The sequence below is a fragment of the Vollenhovia emeryi genome, unplaced genomic scaffold (genome assembly GCF_000949405.1).
Source record: "Vollenhovia emeryi isolate VEMERY1.0 unplaced genomic scaffold, V.emery_V1.0 DF939368.1, whole genome shotgun sequence".
Classification (NCBI taxonomy): Eukaryota; Metazoa; Arthropoda; class Insecta; order Hymenoptera; family Formicidae; genus Vollenhovia; species Vollenhovia emeryi.
The window spans coordinates 17,507-36,502 of NW_011966998.1; the positions used below are offsets into that span (position 1 = coordinate 17,507).

Below are 18,996 nucleotides of genomic sequence, written 5' to 3' on the forward strand. Positions count from 1 at the left end.
GAATAGTTAATGAGTTTCCACGAAATGAGACGCTAGCTTCACATACACTCACGTGACTCATTACATGTCATATGATTCATTACTTTACCTAGGATGACGAAGCAGGAGCATACGCGTTTCGTTCAAGCCGTACGTTATTCGCCTGACGGAAATCTATTTGCTTCCGGTGGATTCGACGGGAAAGTATTTATATATGACGGAACAACCTCCGATTTTGTTGGGGAAGTGGGATCCCCCGCACACCAAGGTGGAGTCTACGGAGTACGTGATCTAACTTTGGCGTAATGTGATGTGACAGAAAAATATGGCAAATTGTAATTTGTCGAGTAACGAATTTACATTTACAGGTCGCATGGAAGCCCGATGGTAAACAATTATTAACTGCCTCCGGAGATAAAACTTGTAAACTGTGGGATGTAGAAACACGTTCTTTAATTACCGAGTTCAATATGGGAACGACGGTCGACGATCAACAAGTTTGTAACTCGTACAGTCCGTTTAAAAAGATATAAAACGACAGACAATAAATTAAAATAATTCTTGTTTCCAGGTGAGCTGTCTATGGCAGGGAAACCATTTATTGTCCGTGTCACTTAGCGGCTTCATCAACTATCTTGATGTCGACAATCCTCAGAAGCCTATAAAGATAATAAAGGTAATTCCTCTATTGATTAAATCCCTTTCAAAGTTCACAAACTGATGAACCGTTCTTTATATCCTTTTCCAATGTACTAATTGTAATACTTTTCAGGGTCATAACAAACCAATAACGGTGCTAACACTAAGTCCTGATAGAAGTACGATTTATACCGGCTCTCACGACGGCTATATTACCAATTGGAATGCGGAGACAGGGGAGAATGATCGTGTACAAGGGCACGGTCACGGTAATCAAATTAACGGGATGAAGGCCACGGGTAACTTGCTCTATACGGCCGGCATCGACGACACTTTAAGGTCAGTCGATATCGCGACGAATGCATACGCGGAGACCGCTGTGACAAAATTGGATTCGCAACCACGAGGTCTGGATATATATAACGATATAGCTGTGGTTGCTTCAGTTCGACAGGTAGGTCGTATAAGATGCCCACACTTCGCAAAGATAAATTTATTTATAACACTATCACATTTAATAAATCTATAATATCTAATCTGAAGATAGTTGGCAAGTTTAAAATCAACGTAAGTCTAATCCACAATGTGCTCTTTTGTGTCTAGAAACATTCTATTTTATAGCCAATAAATACGTTTAAAAACTTTGTGAAAGTTAATAAATTATACATTATACATATATCGTACAATCGTACTTTGTCGACAAAGTTTTTAAACGTCTCGATTTGTTTATATAAAATAGAATGTTTTTAGACGCAAAAAGCATATTGTTGATGAGGCTTTAGTGCTGCTGTAAACATGTAAAAATATTTTTATGTTAAATTTGCTAAATATAATATATTCAAAAAAGCGGTAAACATCTTTGTGGACGTTTTGTAATTTCGCATAACAATGATGTTAAATTGGTAATACACTTTGCAGATTGCGGTTACACAAGATGGTAAAAAGCTGTCGAGTTTATCAATTAATTACGAGCCATCGTGCGTGTCAATTAATCAAGAAACCGGAGACGTAGCTGTTGGATCCACATCTGATAATAAAGTTCGTTTCTTATACAGTATACAAAAAATGTAAAAGTTGATAAAATCAATTAGAAAATGAAAAGGTCCGTTTAGAACCGGGCATAGGTGTGAGTAGCCAATTAAATTAATAAGTGAATCCATATACCGTATTCTTTCCAACTTATCCTGCGCGCCTCTTCATTTTCTAATTGATTTTATATCTTAAGGATCTAAGTTAAAATTGTAGTATTTACACACGCTGGCCTAGAGAGCGTTTCCAAAGTTTATATATGTTATTGCGAACAATATTATCACAGCCCCAGTGGTCGAGCTGACTAAGACGCCCGTCACGGATTGAGGGAGGTCCCAGGTTCGAATCCTGGCTGGGGTAATAATTTTCGCAATAAGAATTTTAAATAAAGGGGGAGGGGGGTTATCATATTAGATGCTAATGTATAGCATTATTAAAATAATTTATAAACGTGAATTCACTGACGATAACACTTTCACTTACGGGGATTAACCTGTGTTATAAGACTGGTATGTAACTGGCGCGCAGGATAAGTTGGAAAGAATACGGTATATGGATTCACTTATTAATTTAATTGGCTACTTACACCTATGCCCGGTCCTAAACGGCCTCTTCATTTTCTAATTGATTTTATATCTTAAGGACCTAAGTTAAAATTGTAGTGTAAAAGTTGATTCAGACTTTTATCAATCTTTGTACAAATTGTGTATAGGTTTATATCTACGAGTTGGCGGATACTACATTAACTCAAAAGACTGAACTAGAACACCTGGGCCCAGTTACGGATGCCTCGTATAGTCCCGATAATAAATATCTAGTTGCCTGTGATGCAAATAGAAAAGTCATACTGTATGCCGTACCAGAATACAAGGTGATATCAAAAATAATTTAGAATTGTGTCAGTAATTAAGCATAAAATAATCATGCTTTCTTTAATGAATTAATTGCTATTAATGGCTTGTTATTATTATGCTTATTGGATCAACAGAGGGTGAGTAGCACTTAAATAAAACTAAATAGCTGTGTACGCACAAAAACAATTTCAAAATAATTTCAAGATAAAATGTAAAAGATATTGATTTGACTTGCAGCTTGCACACAACAGAGAATGGGGCTTCCACAATGCAAGAGTAAATTCTGTCGCATGGTCTCCTAACTCTGACATGGTTGCGAGTGGTAGTCTTGACACCACCATCATCATCTGGAGCGTGACAAATCCAGCAAAGCATACCATCATCAAAAGTAAGCGTAACAAATTCTCATTTGTAAGTGCATTTGCAGTAAACATTTATGTGTTTTAGATGCTCATCCTCAGAGTCAAATAACACGCTTGGTCTGGCTGGATGAGGAAACTTTAATCTCCGTCGGACAGGACTGCAATACTAAAATATGGCGTATAGAAAAGATATAATTAACTTTTGGAAGAATTTATTGCCACTTCTAAGGAAACTCAATTTTGGAGGCATTTTATTTATTTCGTAGTCTACGAATATTGTATATTATTTTTTAATACAATTCTTGATATATGATATTAAAAAATTATATTGCAATCTCTCTTGCACCTTTTTTATCGACTTTATTAGTAGAATAATTCACATCCCATATAACCAAGACCGCAGGCTCTCGCGCCGCGGCTTTATTTTCGCATATATGTAGAGATATTGCATTTGCACTAAGAATCACACGACTTATCTAACTTGTCTTTATTAAAACGATGTAACAATAACAAGAAAGCGATAACAATTCGAACACTAAAAGTCTTCAGGAACATGATCACACTTTGTACACTTATCGAGGATGTTATTATGATTTGTCTTACCATTAATCAGTCCGGAGTGCTGCTTTTACAAATTCAACTATGTTCGCAATCCACACCATTCATTGGTGGGCGTGTTCATTCTATGAACTTTGTTGCTAAATTATTCTCTAATTCAACATACCTAGAACAACGCTCTATTATTTTCAATACATTTAATAAAATATTTTGTTTTAATCTCTTTCCTTCTCTTTCCTCAATTTAAATTTGAACTTTTAATAGAAAGATTCAGTGTAAGAGAGAGGTATCCTAGCGAGGGTTAAAGTGTCTATATAGAGTAACACAGTAGAGTGACTTTACCATCACAGTATTGACGGCTTTGACGTACTATACCGCGGACGTTTTTGAGAGGAAGCTACTGGGTGTCTGTAAGACACGTGTTTCCTGAGAGCATCTCGCGATCGTGACACATGCGAACACGATGTGCAGCTGTACGAGCTATTGCTATGCGTCTCCATGTGTACACGCAAGTTGTACTGATTACTCAATTGTTTACCACAGATAAGACAAGTGACACTGGACTTGTTGTAAGTCTGGGAAGTTCTACTAGGTGCGGACGCCGCGAGCAACTTGAAACTCGCGTCCCACACAGCCGGCGGTGGCTTCACGTCCTCCATAGGCGTGACTTGATCCTCCACGATCGACGTTGCCTCGTCCGCTATATTCTCTGAGTAGCCTCTATCGATATACTTGTTAGCCGACACGTTAACAGGAACAGACGTTTTCTCCCTCTGGTTTAACTTGGCGTTTATGGAGTAATAAGGCTTCGTCTTAACGCAATACGGTATACTTTCTTGATCGTTGCTAGGCTCTTCGTCCTCTAAATTATCCATTACTTTAGGCAACGGTACAGATGCCGATTCTGACGATCCGGCCGTTATAATGTCTTTCGACTCCGTTATCATCTCTTCGTTCGACAGTCCTTCCTGAGAATGCACTACTGACGATTGCACGTACAAGCCGTTATCCTGTCTCGGATTCTTCTGAAATAAGAAGACACGCATAATCACGTAAATTACATTAAATAATTATACTTTCCCATCGAAAACACCATTAAAGACAATCATTTTAGAAAAAAAATGATCTAAGAGTGTATTAACTATGCGGCGTCATATACTTTATCGTCTATGCATTTATATTAAAGGTATGTTAGGTTTTACAATAATACCAAGGTAAATACTATTATAAATATTTATATGAGAATGCAATTCGCTTACGATACTTGCAATGAAACGTATTCTCTAACTTTTGCAAAGTGCGGATATTGATGGCGACGATGAATGTATCTTTCAAAATTCAAGAAAATAAGCTAAACACATTCTATATGTATTATATTATACAACAGGTTATGCATTGCGCATTAATACATATTTTTGTTTAATTCATTCGTATTTATTTGAAATCAATATCAGGACATATTAATGGTATTACTTAAGGATATTTAGCATGATAATTTCTAAAATATTGTGTTCTTCCGGTTGGCATTAATAGTCCTACAATTACATATTTGTTAAACAATAACAAGTGTTCCTAAAATATCTAATCTTTCATAATAAAAAGAGCATTTAGTCAAGAGTTGTTAATGAATTCTGTTTAGCACATAAGAATCGAGGATCGTCGACTATATCCGAGATCCGTTTACAAAAATTGCTTTATCTCTAAGCTTTCATGCGTTTTCTGTCCTTTTCTTTCTGCAGCTACGCATAATGTCTTCGGAATTGACAAATTAGTGCTAAACGTTTGTTATCATCACACTTGACTAAACTGCTAAGCATTATTATTGTACTGCGGAGAAAAAAAAACATAAGTGTTGTATAAAATCGCCGTTCTGATCTCGGTAATACATAGTTTTAGTAATTTAGAGATTCATGTGTGGAAGAAGCTATTTTAGATATACCTGTAAAGTCATTCTATGGGGTAAGGTTCCATGGGATGCATCCACTTGCATTTAGTTGCAACACACACAACGATCTTGATCTCGTGGATATCGTTTTTATTCATTATCGTTCCTTCGATGCATGTACGAACATAATATGTGTAGCGGTATAATTCCTTCGTGAGGTACTTCTTGAGGAACGACAGTGAATGTGTTTAAGTAACCTGAACAAAACAACACGATCAGGGTAATATAAAGAGATTAAGTGAGAGGAACAAGCGAACGTGAATTTTTCTTTTTGCCTCGTTCTCCGTTCTGCTGAATGAATACGAAAGAGACTCATTGTCTACGTTCTTTGTAAAAGTATATTTGCGACGGTATTGCGGCAATTCTGCAATTTCTCTCAAGTATATTGATATCAGACATGCATGTTACGAGGATAGCATTTACAATAGTATGTACAATATGCTGTGGTATACAGAATTTATATCATGATTTACAGATAAGACAAATGCTACTTAATAGACTCGCTTACAGCTCTAATAAATGCTTACAACACCTACTGCTATCGCATATTAAGATTATATCTTTAATATACAAAGAGTGTTATAGTTCAAAAAAATTGGAAAATAATATACCGACATGTTCCATTAAGAAGCAACATTATTTATGAGCTTATTGAGTGTACAAATACTATTAATTAAATATTACAATGCATAAACAGTTGTATATCAATGTTAATAGAAAAAGGGAGAGAGAATGTGTGAAAGGAAAAATGCATTGCGATTTAAAATGATGCAACTTATTAATGAAAAAAAAAAGGTTACGTAAATTTCGTACGGCTGTATGTATATTGCATACCGGCTGTATATTGTTGGGTGTATCAACAATAGTTATTTTGTGCAAATTTGCAACAGATGTATTTGTGATTCGCAAGGAATAGCAAGAGTTATTAAGGGCAATCGTATTTTCGTGTAACTGCGCGTAAGAAACGCATGCTTCGTTATAAGCAATCAAAAGTTTTCGTTTAAGAACAAGCGTATTAAGAGGATGAAATATTATTCATGCTAATTACCTTAAGTACTAAGAAAACCACGCCATTAACCCTCAAACCCGCAACACTGGGTTACGCTAACCCAGTCCGATTTTGAAACGCACGGCATTTTTATCTACGCATTCTCGTGGATCACTGGCTGGAGTCGATTGAAAAAGAAATTAGCTTTATTTGCTATTTTATAGCCCGAGACCTAAGCAAAAGAAATCACTGGGCTTACCAACCCAGTGGTGTTCGAAGGTAGCGACTGCGGTGTTTGAGGGTCAATATTATCAGGGTTGGGAAGTAACGCGTTACTTGTAACGCCGTTGCCGTTTTCGTTACTATTTTTCGATAACGATCGTTACCTTTTTCATGTCCGTAACGGTAACGGTAGCGTCGTTACATTTTTACAGTAACGGTAACGAATTCAGCCGTTACTCTTATCGTTACTTTAGTTCCCTATTATCTTTTACATGTTCAACAGATCGTGCGCTGGTCACGCGCATTATTCTTGATTGAGCAAAAATATTCCGATATTGAGCGCCGGAAGTCAATGACACGTGAGAATGCGCTGTAAGCATTTATCGATGTCTCGATTCTGTATGATGGCTTGCTATATAGAAACTAGTTTGAAGTTTTAATATTGATTATTAAGTAATAATAATGTAATTTTAATCCAACATTTTACTTTAGCATTTCGACAAAGTAACGAAAAAAGTAATGAATCGCTACTTTCTAAGTAACGGTAACGCGTTTACTTTTTTAAGGTAACGTTCCCAACCTTGAATATAATAACAAGAAAACTGCAGCCCTTATTTTCGGATATATTATAGCGTAGTAAAATCGTTATACATTTAGCTACCAACGTTATCTCATACATAAATTAGCGAGGCTGCAAATATACTTGGCCGGACTTTGAATAATAATGACGATGAAAATCATTTTCATAATTCTTAAATGCAAGTAACTACATTTCGGAAATTAAACGACTGAAAAAACGTGATATCCATCCGGAATAAATAAATAAGATATTCTGCAATAATTGGTTCTGCGTATCTTTATCATTCGTTGCGTGTTAGGCGAAGAATTAGACGTACTGTAAATTTCGCAAACTTTTATATGACGCCTAAAGTGCTGATTAAAAAATATAAATTACAGGCTAAAAATAAAGAGGTACAATACATTCAGGAAACACAATGTAAATACAGCGAGTGTTACACAATTCTTCTCTTTACGCAACGTAAGCTTTTCTATACTTAAAAATGGCTTCTATACTTCTTTAATGTCGTTTAGCAGTAAGAGAAAAACACTTACCCCAGCCATATCAGCTAATCCACAAATGTGCAATGTGTTAGCCATAGCTAAAAGTGCCGGTAATTGCTCCTGATAAATATTCACTTCTCCATTATACATAAACTTGACCAGAGCGCACAGATTTGCATACTCCATGCCTGGCAGCACAATGACCGGATGTTGTAAGGAGCTCAAGTTCTAAAAATTCATTCGTCAAGTTTTCATCTCGGTATAAGTTTAAGGTACGATTCAATATACATAAACGATAACGACTTCGCAGCTTGAAATAATAATTTAGAGAGCCATTAAATCTAGCTCACTTAAATGATAAAATTAACAATCCCACTTCCATTCTTAGGCTGGCATTACGTTTATCGTACGACAATATATAACACAAATGTAGTACCAGCCTCTTATACCATCAAGTTACAACTTGTAAGAAAAGAAACAAGCAGGGAATCGACAAAAATAGTTTTGTCGAAGACTCGACGTTAATACAACACTTGGAACGGACCTCGCTACAAAAGATTTGAGAAATTGACGTCTCTGTTGTGTCATCGACGAAGCGACACGCTATTCATTTGCCATAACTGTTCAACGTCGTAATCGAGACACTTTATTTCGTATAAATACCTTGAAGAGATCTTTAAAGTAATGACTACAAGCCGAGAGTATGATTCTATGAGCGTGAATATGTCCACCGCCGGCGCTGAGCGTAACGTCTGTCAGATGACCTCCGTCGAGCAACTTCGGGAGCGAGCTCAAGAGAGTATTTTGAAAATTATGCCACCGTAAACAGAACTGTTGGCCTTCCATGTCGCTGCCTGCTGTAGAAAGGAAAAGGGTTCTACATTAAAACACTGCGTTTCGCACATAGCAGAGGGAGTTATCGGGGATTGAGTCTCGACTGCATAACAAAGGAAGTACATTAAACGTGAGAGAGACACATAATCCTCACGTAATTTCCTTCGCGCGAAATTGTACACTCACGGAGGAACGAAAGGTCGTAGCGACAAAGGATTAGGCTGATGGCAGAGGACGATAATCCGTAAACGCTTAAGACTGCAGAGGAAAACTTGGGTCGTGAAGGTCTATTGTACACCTTATTGCCTTACGTCTACAAGACAGACTTGGGACCGGTCTTGCAATGTTAGTCGTCAGTCAGAGGTCAAAACTATGTCTGTCCTTTTTCTTTCTGGATTTCATCCAGACCGACATATAGTTCTGACTTCTAACGGTCAGAGCACAAAGCGACGTAATAGCTTACGACAAAGACGTAAGCGTAAACGTAGATCAGCGCACAAGCTTTGGTTTATGTTGTACCCATACAGCACAGATGGTTGCAGTTACATTGCAGAAACGTTGCAATCTTGCAGAGATATTGCAGGGATATAAAATTGCAAACTTACGATAGCAATATTGCAGCAATGTTTCCAAAATAATGAAAATAATATATTTTCTATTTCAAAAATTTTCTAATTACGAGAATTTTATAATGTTATTTTTGTTGATACTAATAATGGGCGAATTATTAAGTACTTGATCAGTGCGACGTTGCTCGCAATCTCCATCTATTGCAAAGCAACATAATCTCCTTAGGTTGCTTCGCAACAGCTTGCTGTGTATTGAAAAAGGCCCGGATGTATATGTAATTAGTAAATTCTCTGCTTGCGCACAACAAATTATTTCAAAAATGTTGCACTGCAACATTGCTATAATGTTGCACTGCAATCTCTCTGAGGGCGGACATTTTTCAACGTTGCTGCAATATTGCAATCTTGCAATGTAACATTTCTGCAATCTTCTTGCAATCTTTCTGTGCTGTGTGGGTACTTACCTCCAACTACATATGACGTTACATTTACGCCAAAGCTTACGTTCAGGCTCGCGCCTTTGTCGTAAGATACTACGTTGCTTTGTGCTCTGACCCTTGGGGCTTGAGCAGAAAGATTGTCGTAAGTCAGTGTCGGAAGTAAACGCGCAAAGAATTGTTGTATGTCGCCTCGCGATGCAACGGATATACGTCTACGACATACGTTTACGATATATGTCTACGACACACATATTTATGATATACGTCTACGACACACGCTTACGACATACGTCTGCGACAATTGTTTGCCCGTTCACTTCCGACACCGACTTAAGTCTTACAACGGAACCGTAAACGACAATCTTTCCGCTCAGGGCGTTTACGGATCGTTCTCTGCCATCACAGCCTTACTTTAGCGCGCGAGACACTCGGTTCACGTCTTCTGCACTTACTCGTACGCACCTAACGACATTACAGCTCGCCCGGACAACGAGGCGCGTAACAATTAGATCCCCCTCGCCGTGCGGGGTGAAAGGTTAAATGTTACAAGAGACACGAAGGCGCAGGGAGCGAAAGGGGCTTCTCTCCTCCGCACGATTCGAGAGACAGGCAGAGACGACGGATCTACATCGCGGGGCGCGAGGATCGCGACGTAAGGGAGGTGGCGCCCGTCCGCGAGACACCGAGAGACACAATACTATTTATTTAATCAGGCTCTGTGCAGGTTCCAGCCAAATCTATTATTGTACTTGAGGTATGGCTGGAGGCAAAGGACGGGGCCGTGTCTCGCGCGTCCCCGCGACTCGCGACAGTCGGGCAGCTCGCGGGCTCCACGCCTCGGCGCCTCCGAATCGGCGCCGCCGAGCCGCGGCGGAATAACGGCGAGGAGACCGAGGCCCCGCGTCCGCCGGGCCTTACCTCGTGAAAAATCGCCGTCCGCCGCTCAAACGATCGTTCCCCAGCGCGACACTGCTCCGCTCTCATCTGGCGAGCGCCATAATCGCGATTGGCGCGGATCGCGCGGACACGAGAGGCGCGCGCCGAAACGCGCGTGACCCAAGAGGCTCTCGCGGACCGGCGGCCACCTGTCGGCGTCGCCTCGAAACGGATTCACCGCGGCGCTCGAACACAGTGGCCGCGTTCAGCAGACACAACTGTTGAGTGAGCGCTCAGTATGATTGGTTAATACTTTCAGATCCAGCCAATCATGTTAAGAAATCATTGAGCGCTCAGTATGATTGGTTAATACTTTCAGATCTAGCCAATCATGTTAAGAAATCATTGAGCGCTCACTCAACAGTTGTGCCTGCTGAACGCGGCCAGTAATAACCAGTATGCCCACTCTCTGTCGGCACCTTTGATCTGGGCGTTCTCAATTTTCCGCCATGTTTTTAATCGCTCCAACAGTATATCAACGGCTAAAAGTGCCTGGGCCCTTTTCAGGATCGTATCCAGGAAAGGCGCGTACGAACTAACGTACATTATTTATTGTAAATGGAAATGGCCTATGAAAAAAATGTTCTAATAAAAGTAATTAATGTAATTACTTGCTCCAACGTATAAAAGTATTAACGCGTTATTCGTCAACACTGCAAATTTTTCAATGTCACACCGACTTTGCACTAACACACTTACAAAAATCCTGTGATTGGTCATAACTAGACATGTCGGATGCGCAGTACGGATCGGCGCGAACGTGAAACAAAAGAGCGAGTGGGCATACTGGTTATACTGTGGCTCGAACGCGATTTTCGAACGTTCTTCGAGTCATATCGAAAGCATCATTTTGACGTCGTTTTGACATCGTTTCGACATCGATCGACGAATTATTTCTCACTGGGCATCTGTCACTATTCATATTATTACAGTATGAATTTTATTTCTATATAGTTACAGAAAAATTACGCTTAGAATTGCAAAATTTCTTTCTTCTTGAAAGTAACTTTCAAGCTCGATTATGTCGGGTGGTTCTCAATAGCGCTATTTTAAACGTGTCATTCTCGACCGCATTAACATGCACTTTTTCGACGTACAAGTTTCAAACAATTTTTCAGTTATAACACGGAAATACTTTAAATTTGCATGACAATTTGAAGACATAATTATAAAGCCAATTTATAATAATTGAAAAATTCATATTATTCTCATAGAGAAAGCTTTGTGTGCAAATAAAAATTCTGGAGTAAGCAATTTTCAAAATGCACCTTAACTCATAAAGCCTCTTCTATGAGGTTGCCCAAATTTTTAATAATCACTTGCCTTCATGATGACGAAGTAATGTCTAAATTTCCATTTTGCATTTTTACAAGTTAGAATGGGCAATGTCCAAAGTTTTAATTTGCACATTAACTCACAAAGCTTCCTCTATGAGGAAGCCAAATTTGAATAGACAACTTGCCAAAATGTTAATGTTGCATTTTGCAATTTCCAATTTGCACCTTATAAATAAAAAACAACTTGCCAAAATGCTGATGCTGCGTTTTGCAAATTTAAAATCTGCACCTTTAAAATAAAAAAATAGTCCAGATGTTGAGGAAGCAATGTGCAAATTTCCAATTTGCACCTTTAAAATAAAAAAAAATTGAATAGACAACTTACCAAAATGCTGATGTTGCATTTTGCAAATTTCCAATTTGCTCCTTTTTTTTGTATGTACACACAGAAACGGAGCAGTACGCTACATGTATGCCGTATTGTGTTAAATCTCAAATCCTATGATTCCAGATGTATCCGTCGTTTATTAATTTACACGAAGATGGGAACGACCATTTGCTCTTGGACATGGACTCCTTGGTTCCCAGACGAAGCAGTTTCTTAGCAAGCCGCGGTTGCGAGCCCGCCAAGAAGAAATGTTCGCTCGGTAATGCATAAAGAAAGTAGAAAGAAAAATATCAATTTCGATCGTGCGAGGGAGTGGACGCGTCCTTTCGCGGTTGCGAGATTACAGGACGAAATTATCTTCAACTTTTTTCCCATCACCGAATCAACACGTTTGAGTCTTCCTCTCTTCATCAATTTCGATAAAAAGAAATGTATAAAAGATCAATTTCGAGCGTTGAAACATTTGTTTTGCACTTTTCTGGTTTTTTCCCCCGTGTTTGCATATATGCGCTTTACGTGTCTCGTTATTGCGTTTCGAGGCGAAACATTTAACGACAGAGATGGACTATAATGTATCATAAAGCAAACTTGTATCTGTAATCACTGTAAAGCAATAACTCTAACGCCTTCTCGCGATTTTCGTCACGAAGCAAGCAACGAATCTGGCAAATTATTAAGAAAAAAAAGTAGCTTCAGGAGACGATTAATCCATTATCTTTTCCATTTTCTTGCTTGCTTATAGCGACTTACGAAGATTCGAGTCTGCTACTCACTATTGGTCTGCGACTGCCGACGTAGCGATAGTCGCTGGTGGGGGTTTCCCGGGACTGTTTAACATTGACGTGTTGCATCGATTTATGGGAAACCGCACCGGCTTTAGCATTTAATCGTCCGATCGATCTAAAAGAAACGTTTTGCATTCGAAACATATTTACGGTTTTAAACGTGCAGACAGCGGATCGAACAGGAATTGCCTGACAGATCTGATCTTTACGATGTCCTTTCGATGAAGGTGATGAAAGCGAGGAGATCGACGGCACCGGATGGTCCGACAAACCTATCAGAAGCTGGTGTCAAGAGGAAACAATAAATTGGCTTATGTCAGCGGCGTCGTATATAGGTCAACCTTACAGTTCTATTCAGCACAGCCTCGCCGTGTCCGGGAAAGAGATCGTTACTTTTACGCGGCAAGATTTCATCAACCACGATCCTGTGTATGGGAACCGATTGTACGATCTTCACTCGCAACGTATATCAAACCTTTGTACGTAGACATACCATTGACGTAATGTGTTCATAGATGTCGGAAATTCCAAACTCAATTTAACGACAGATCCTTCGACAAATATCAATTCTCATCTTTTTATAACTTTTACAATATCGATATTCACGATAGCAATGGGTTGCAACACTCTAGAGTCCCCACAAAAGCCAATCTTCGGTGATTTTTTTAGGAATATAATAGACATAAATAAAAATCTGTTTGATCCTTATTATTTTCTATACATTGAAGTATAAAAAGAATTTTTTATAAATTTTTCCTCAACAAAATGGCGGCGCCAGAGCCTTAGGAACCAAAGTGCCTCTTTACGGAAGTCGCCCCACGGACGGAAACGAAATCCGTATGTAGTTCGAAAGAAAATGTTATTTTTCAAAAATCTTTGGTTTTTGTTCCAACTCAAAGGATGAGGGAGCTTTGTTTCCGCTCGTGGGGCGACTTCCGCACTTAGGATCAAAGACTCTGGCACCGCCATTTTGTTGAGAAAAAATTCATTAAAAATTTTTTTTATACTTCAATGTATAGAGAATAAATAGGAATGAACAGATATTCATTTACGTTTATTATGTTCTTGAAAAAAAATCACCGAAGATTGGCTTTTTTCTTTGGACTCTAGTGTTGTAATCCCCTTAAAGTAATGCGACGTAAAGTAATGACGCAAAATGAAAATTAGGCTACGAGTCTAAAGTACAAATTTTTTGTGCAGTGCCATCGTTCGATACCATTCAACCGCAATCGGAAGACGAGTACGCACGAGTCAATTCTAGTAATATATCCGGTAAATTATTAAGAAAATAATAACTTTAGAAAATGACTGATCCGTTATCCTTTACAATTTTCGTGCTTGTTTCCAGATGCGGAATCGGATAATAGCATCGAAATTGCAACCAAACGGTTGCCTGGCACACCCAGGGTATTGAAGACGAAAAAAAATCGTAAGTATAACTGCGAAATATTTTTCGGCGTATAGAGAAAAATGCATGTAAGCGCATTGAATTACACGAGTAAACTACTTACAGCCGCCAGTCAAGGAAAGTTGTGGGAATTTATTAGAGATTTACTACGTAACAGAGAAACATGTCCGAGTTTAATTTGCTGGGAAGACTACTCGCAAGCTAAATTTCGTTTCGTAAAGAGCGATGAAGTAGCAAAACGATGGGGTTCACGGAAAGGAAATACAAAGATGACTTACGAAAAGCTCAGTAGAGCTATGAGGTAACAAAAATAAAATTTTCAATATGCTAAGAAGTAATTTAAATACGTATTCATTAATTATTTTTAAAAAATGATGCTTTTCAGGTACTATTACAAAAGCCAAATATTTCTACCAGTACTTGGTCGAAGATTGGTATATCAGTTTGGACCAAATGCGAAAGGATGGCAGACGGATAATCCAAATTTCCGACACTGAAACAATGTTGAAAAAGAGTTTGTAATATGACCGAGCAGTCGATAAATTGTCAAAGCAAAAAGTCAAATCGATTTCACATGACATTTCTCGACATTAGAAAAATAATCATTGTTAATATTCATTCTTTATGTGTTCGTTAAATATGTTAAATATCGTTACCACATGTCAATAATCATTTAAATGTCGCCGTCGAATGTAGTTATGTTTCTTACACAGCCAAAGACAATAATATAATAAAACAGATCTCTAAAGAAAAAGAAACGATATCTGAAGTGAAAAAGACATGTAAAATATACATATGTTTTTCCTTTCTTATGTCTTTGGTCTATGTATCTTTGATACCATTTATATTCATGTATCTTCGCGTATTTTTCTACCTTTACAAAACCTAATATAATAATCATGATTATATGAATTTAAAAATGTAATTAAAAATTGTATAAAGAATAGAAAGATGTGACTCTGAACAGACAAGTATTTGTAAAAGCATAGTCGTCAAGAAATCATTTTTTATAAAAACAAGAAAGGAAAGTCGTACAACACTTTCTCTAAAGAAATCAATTCCTTTCTTTGTTGTGCCAATTGTTGTTTGTATATATTTGCTATTTATAGATATAAGAGATGAGGCATTTGATCATCATCATTAACATTCTTATGCATTTAACAAACTTTTAAAAATGGCTTAACGAGAAAATAGGTATTATTGTCATTTCATTTCTACATATAAAATTTATATTAAATGTTACTTGTTAAAAAAACAACAGTAGTCTTAAAATATTAATCAATAAAATAGAAATTACTTTTCTTCTACGCGCGGAGAACAGCTTTATTTTCGCCTCTTTTTCGATGTTGACGACACCATCTTTGACATCATCTTTCTCTTTCCAGGCTAGAAAAAGAAAGCACTCGTTAAAATATACAAATTTCTTTCAATGAAAGCATATAGAGATCGAATAAGTAAGCAATGCATTTTACGACTCAAATTAACATAATTAAATTATATACCTTATAAAATATTAAATTAAATTATGTACCTTAATTTGCAAGTCCAATTCTTCTGCTGTTTCGTTCTCTTTTTTATGTGTATCATCTGTGCTTTGATCGATATGTGGAAAGACAAAATTTCTCTTATTTACCGAGTGAAAAGCAGAATCACCTTGCTTTGCCAATGAAGCTATCCTTGCTAACGACTCTTCCCCTCGAGTCAAGAGCGAACGTTTTTTTATAATATTCTGTAAAATACACAATCATACAAGCATAAATGGAGCGATTTATTCATTCGCTCATGAAATGCGACAACACATGTTGCTTTTTCACTAATTATTTGGTCCATTAATAAATTGATCTTACATATATCGTTTGGGATTTCTTTCCGATATTTGGTCCATTCAAGAGATCCGTTATATTCCGTGGCATAATCGGTTCCATATTTTCGATAGAATCTGCTTTGTCGAGAGAAGTATCTTGCCTTTGTGACTCATTATCCTTCATTTTCCTAACTGCTTTTAGTCCGAGTTTAAAAATTTGACTGTCGCACAACTCGTCTTCGATCTCGTTATTTAAGCATTTCTATAAATGAACAAGATGTCCTCTATATAAGCATATATTTTTTAAATGCATGCGATTGTTGTTACACACACATACACACACATATATATATAATAACGTTGTACCATTCTTTCCTCAAGAAATTTGTCCCTTTCGTATCTGAGTTTACTCCACTTTGCTTCTTCCTCATCTTCTTGCACGTCGACCCAGCCATCGTTTTCATCAGACATTTGTGGTGTTTCAATACTACTTCCTAATTTATCTAATAAAAAGATTACAACGTGTTATAAAGTTGTGCACATATTGAAACTTCGTGTATCAAATGTTTTGAGAATTTAAATCATATATATAATATATTACAGAATATATTGAAATAGAAAATAGTTTCGAATAATCAATCGTCTGCCATATTAAAAAAAATTGCAATTATTCAACAGATAGGAAACAAAAAGTCGTACGTGTGCTCTCATACCTATATTCCTCCATTTGAATTTACGCTCACGTCCCGTTCCATCGGAGTGTAAATCACCATCCTCGAATAATAACTCCTTAAGCAATCTAACTTCCCTTTTATCTTCATCGAGCATTTGTTTCATATGAATCTTTTCCAGTTGATTCTTCATCTCGTGTTCGTCTATGTGTTCCTCATCAGCTTCCTCAAATTCTAATTTATCCATGTCCTTCTCGTCTTCATCAGCGGAATCCCAATCACTTTCACTTAACTCGGCCTCTTCTTCCAAAAAACCAGCTGCAACTTGTTTTATATTCTCTTCCGGTATTTCCGATACTATTTCATTTTCCTCGGAATCGTAGTCAATGTATTGTTCCTCTGCTTCTTCACTGTCTACATCATCCTTTTCTTCATTAGAGAATTTAGAATTCTCTTCTTCCGAATCGGACAAGTTGAATTTTTTGACCAAACGTCTTTTGGGTTTGACAAACGTATCTTCATCATCCTCATCGTCCGAGGAAGCGATTGTTAATTTTAATTCAGAATCTATTGCGCTATCTTTACTTATTTCTCTTGCATAATTTACAGAATTGGAATCTTCATCTAAGATTAATTTAATATCTTGAAACATATTATCACTTTCTTTTGGATCTTTGGATTGTTTAACATCAACTGGATTCGCGTTAGAATTTCCAGGACGTAATTCGGCACTTGAACGTAACTGCGATACTTGAGTGGTATTGGATTGCGAAAATAAATCTAGATCGGTTCTTTGGGTAGATTCAAATTTACCCGAACATAATTGCATAAGGTATTCATCGTCGATAGTTTCTCCAATATCATCAAATAATTTCTTTTTTAAAATAGTTTTATTTCTGACGCTGGAGTCAGAATGTCTATGTATCTGACTAATACAAATGTCATTCTCTTCGGGTTCGCTCTCTCCACTGTTACTCGACTCAAAACCCATATTCGCTTTTTCTTCTTCATCGGAATCGTGACCACTTTCTTCTTCTCCATTCCAGTCTTCCTCCTCCTCCTCCGCTTGCAGCTCCATTTCTTTTTGTTTCCATTCTTTATTACGTTTTAAAGTCATTTGTAATTTTAGATCTTCCTTTAAACGTATTAATTTGGCCCCAGGCTTATTAAATTCAGAATTATCAGTGCTAGCAGGCACTTTTTTGTACGGGAGTGTTTCTTTAAGATCTAAGTGATCTTTTTGCACAATCTCCTTATTATTATCTTGAGACTCTTGAGTGCCTGTTCCAATCCTGTTAGGATCTTGAATACATTTGGAGGATTTGTAAAAAAGTTCTGCCTCTTTTTCCTTTTCTGCAAGGACCTGGCTGTTTAAACTCATATGTATAAGATTAAAATTATATGTATAAGACGTATGTATAACTAATTTATAATCTATAGATGTGTACACATAAACGCCTGTATTACCTTACTATTGCAGACGACATCTTAAGTTTTGCAGCTGTTGAAGGTGCTTTCGGAAGGGTAGATAATATATTTCTTCTGTTCAAAAACTCTTGTAATGTACGTTGTTTTGGCCTGTGATACGGTAAAGAAATTTCCGTCTCTCTTAATAAACGTTGGCTTTCGCTATGTATCTGACGCATTGCCTCGTTTTTAGAAGCTCTTATAGAGCCCTATATTATAAAATTAAAACATTGCAATTGTTTGTCTGGACAGACCCTTACAAATAAGATAAATTGTAACAATTTAATAATAATCATTAATATTTGACCGTTTGATTTCGCGTGCGTAGTTTGATGTCTTGCCGATTAATTTTAATTCTTTCCGATTCACTGATTAACTTAACTTATATGAGATGGATATTATAGTCTGACAAAAGCCGATAATTTCATTGTTCTGGGTTTCTCTCTGGTGGATAAACCCAGAACAATGAAATTATCGGCTTTTGTCAGACTATAATCTGCTATAATTATATCCATAGACATAGTATATCTAGACTGCTGGTTGGCGGAGTGGGGGTAGAGCTCACGTAGAAAAGGATGCACTCTGTTTCGTGTCTGTGCGTTCTCTCTCGCACACGCGAAAAGAGGGGATAAGGGGAAGCAGTTACTAACCTGTACGTATAGTATAATTGAAGTGGGTTAAAGAGAACGAAGAACGCGCAAGCTACATATATATGCTGATTGATTGTACTTTGCAGTAAGTATTGCGGCACGTGTGGCATTCATCGTTCCCTTTAACCT

General features: G+C 37.4%; 4 protein-coding genes across 10 annotated transcripts in view; 2 read left to right on the plus strand and 2 right to left on the minus strand.

Annotated features, from left to right (window-relative positions):
* LOC105558187 (actin-interacting protein 1) overlaps positions 1–3,807 on the plus strand; it is a 7,773-nt gene extending 3,966 nt beyond the window's left edge. The window contains exons 6-14 of one of the 2 annotated variants that reach the window (XM_012005748.1): positions 93–261; positions 348–476; positions 551–655; positions 752–1,072; positions 1,537–1,656; positions 2,360–2,518; positions 2,636–2,638; positions 2,739–2,889; positions 2,949–3,807. In XM_012005748.1, the coding sequence (XP_011861138.1) occupies positions 93–261; positions 348–476; positions 551–655; positions 752–1,072; positions 1,537–1,656; positions 2,360–2,518; positions 2,636–2,638; positions 2,739–2,889; positions 2,949–3,058 (1,267 nt within the window). In that variant the 3' untranslated portion in view covers positions 3,059–3,807. The remainder of the gene's footprint in view (positions 1–92; positions 262–347; positions 477–550; positions 656–751; positions 1,073–1,536; positions 1,657–2,359; positions 2,519–2,635; positions 2,639–2,738; positions 2,890–2,948) is intronic. The other variant, XM_012005749.1, reaches the window with a different exon arrangement.
* On the minus strand, positions 3,198–12,147 carry LOC105558186 (protein abrupt). 4 transcript variants are annotated; one of them, XM_012005744.1, is made up of 4 exons: positions 12,080–12,147; positions 8,302–8,495; positions 7,690–7,866; positions 3,198–4,446 (listed from the first exon to the last, which is right to left on the minus strand). In XM_012005744.1, exons 1-4 carry the CDS (start codon positions 12,096–12,098, stop codon positions 3,766–3,768), a joined length of 1,071 nt encoding a protein of 356 aa, XP_011861134.1. In that variant the 5' UTR covers positions 12,099–12,147; the 3' UTR covers positions 3,198–3,765. The 4 variants fall into 4 exon arrangements, with proteins under 4 accessions (XP_011861134.1, XP_011861136.1, XP_011861135.1 ...); XM_012005746.1 differs by lacking the exon at positions 12,080–12,147 and adding an exon at positions 10,400–10,509; XM_012005745.1 differs by lacking the exon at positions 12,080–12,147 and adding an exon at positions 9,944–10,137 and having other exon boundaries at positions 8,302–8,492.
* Positions 12,122–15,557, plus strand: LOC105558185 (ETS homologous factor-like). Its single transcript, XM_012005743.1, has 6 exons — positions 12,122–12,341; positions 13,095–13,346; positions 14,068–14,139; positions 14,216–14,296; positions 14,381–14,576; positions 14,661–15,557. The coding sequence occupies exons 1-6, from the start codon at positions 12,206–12,208 to the stop codon at positions 14,770–14,772; spliced, it is 849 nt and encodes a 282-aa protein (XP_011861133.1). The 5' UTR covers positions 12,122–12,205; the 3' UTR covers positions 14,773–15,557.
* A 20-nt stretch (positions 15,558–15,577) lies between these two features.
* LOC105558188 (claspin homolog) overlaps positions 15,578–18,996 on the minus strand; it is a 5,009-nt gene continuing 1,590 nt past the window's right edge. The window contains exons 1-7 of one of the 3 annotated variants that reach the window (XM_012005752.1): positions 18,868–18,989; positions 18,218–18,426; positions 16,793–18,117; positions 16,446–16,582; positions 16,123–16,341; positions 15,807–16,004; positions 15,578–15,661 (exon numbers count right to left, since the gene is read on the minus strand). In XM_012005752.1, coding sequence (XP_011861142.1) covers positions 15,599–15,661; positions 15,807–16,004; positions 16,123–16,341; positions 16,446–16,582; positions 16,793–18,117; positions 18,218–18,396 — 2,121 coding nt within the window. In that variant the 5' untranslated portion in view covers positions 18,397–18,426; positions 18,868–18,989 and the 3' untranslated portion in view covers positions 15,578–15,598. Of the gene's footprint in view, positions 15,662–15,806; positions 16,005–16,122; positions 16,342–16,445; positions 16,583–16,792; positions 18,118–18,217; positions 18,427–18,524; positions 18,990–18,996 lie in introns of those variants that run through there. The other 2 variants (XM_012005751.1, XM_012005750.1) reach the window with 2 other exon arrangements.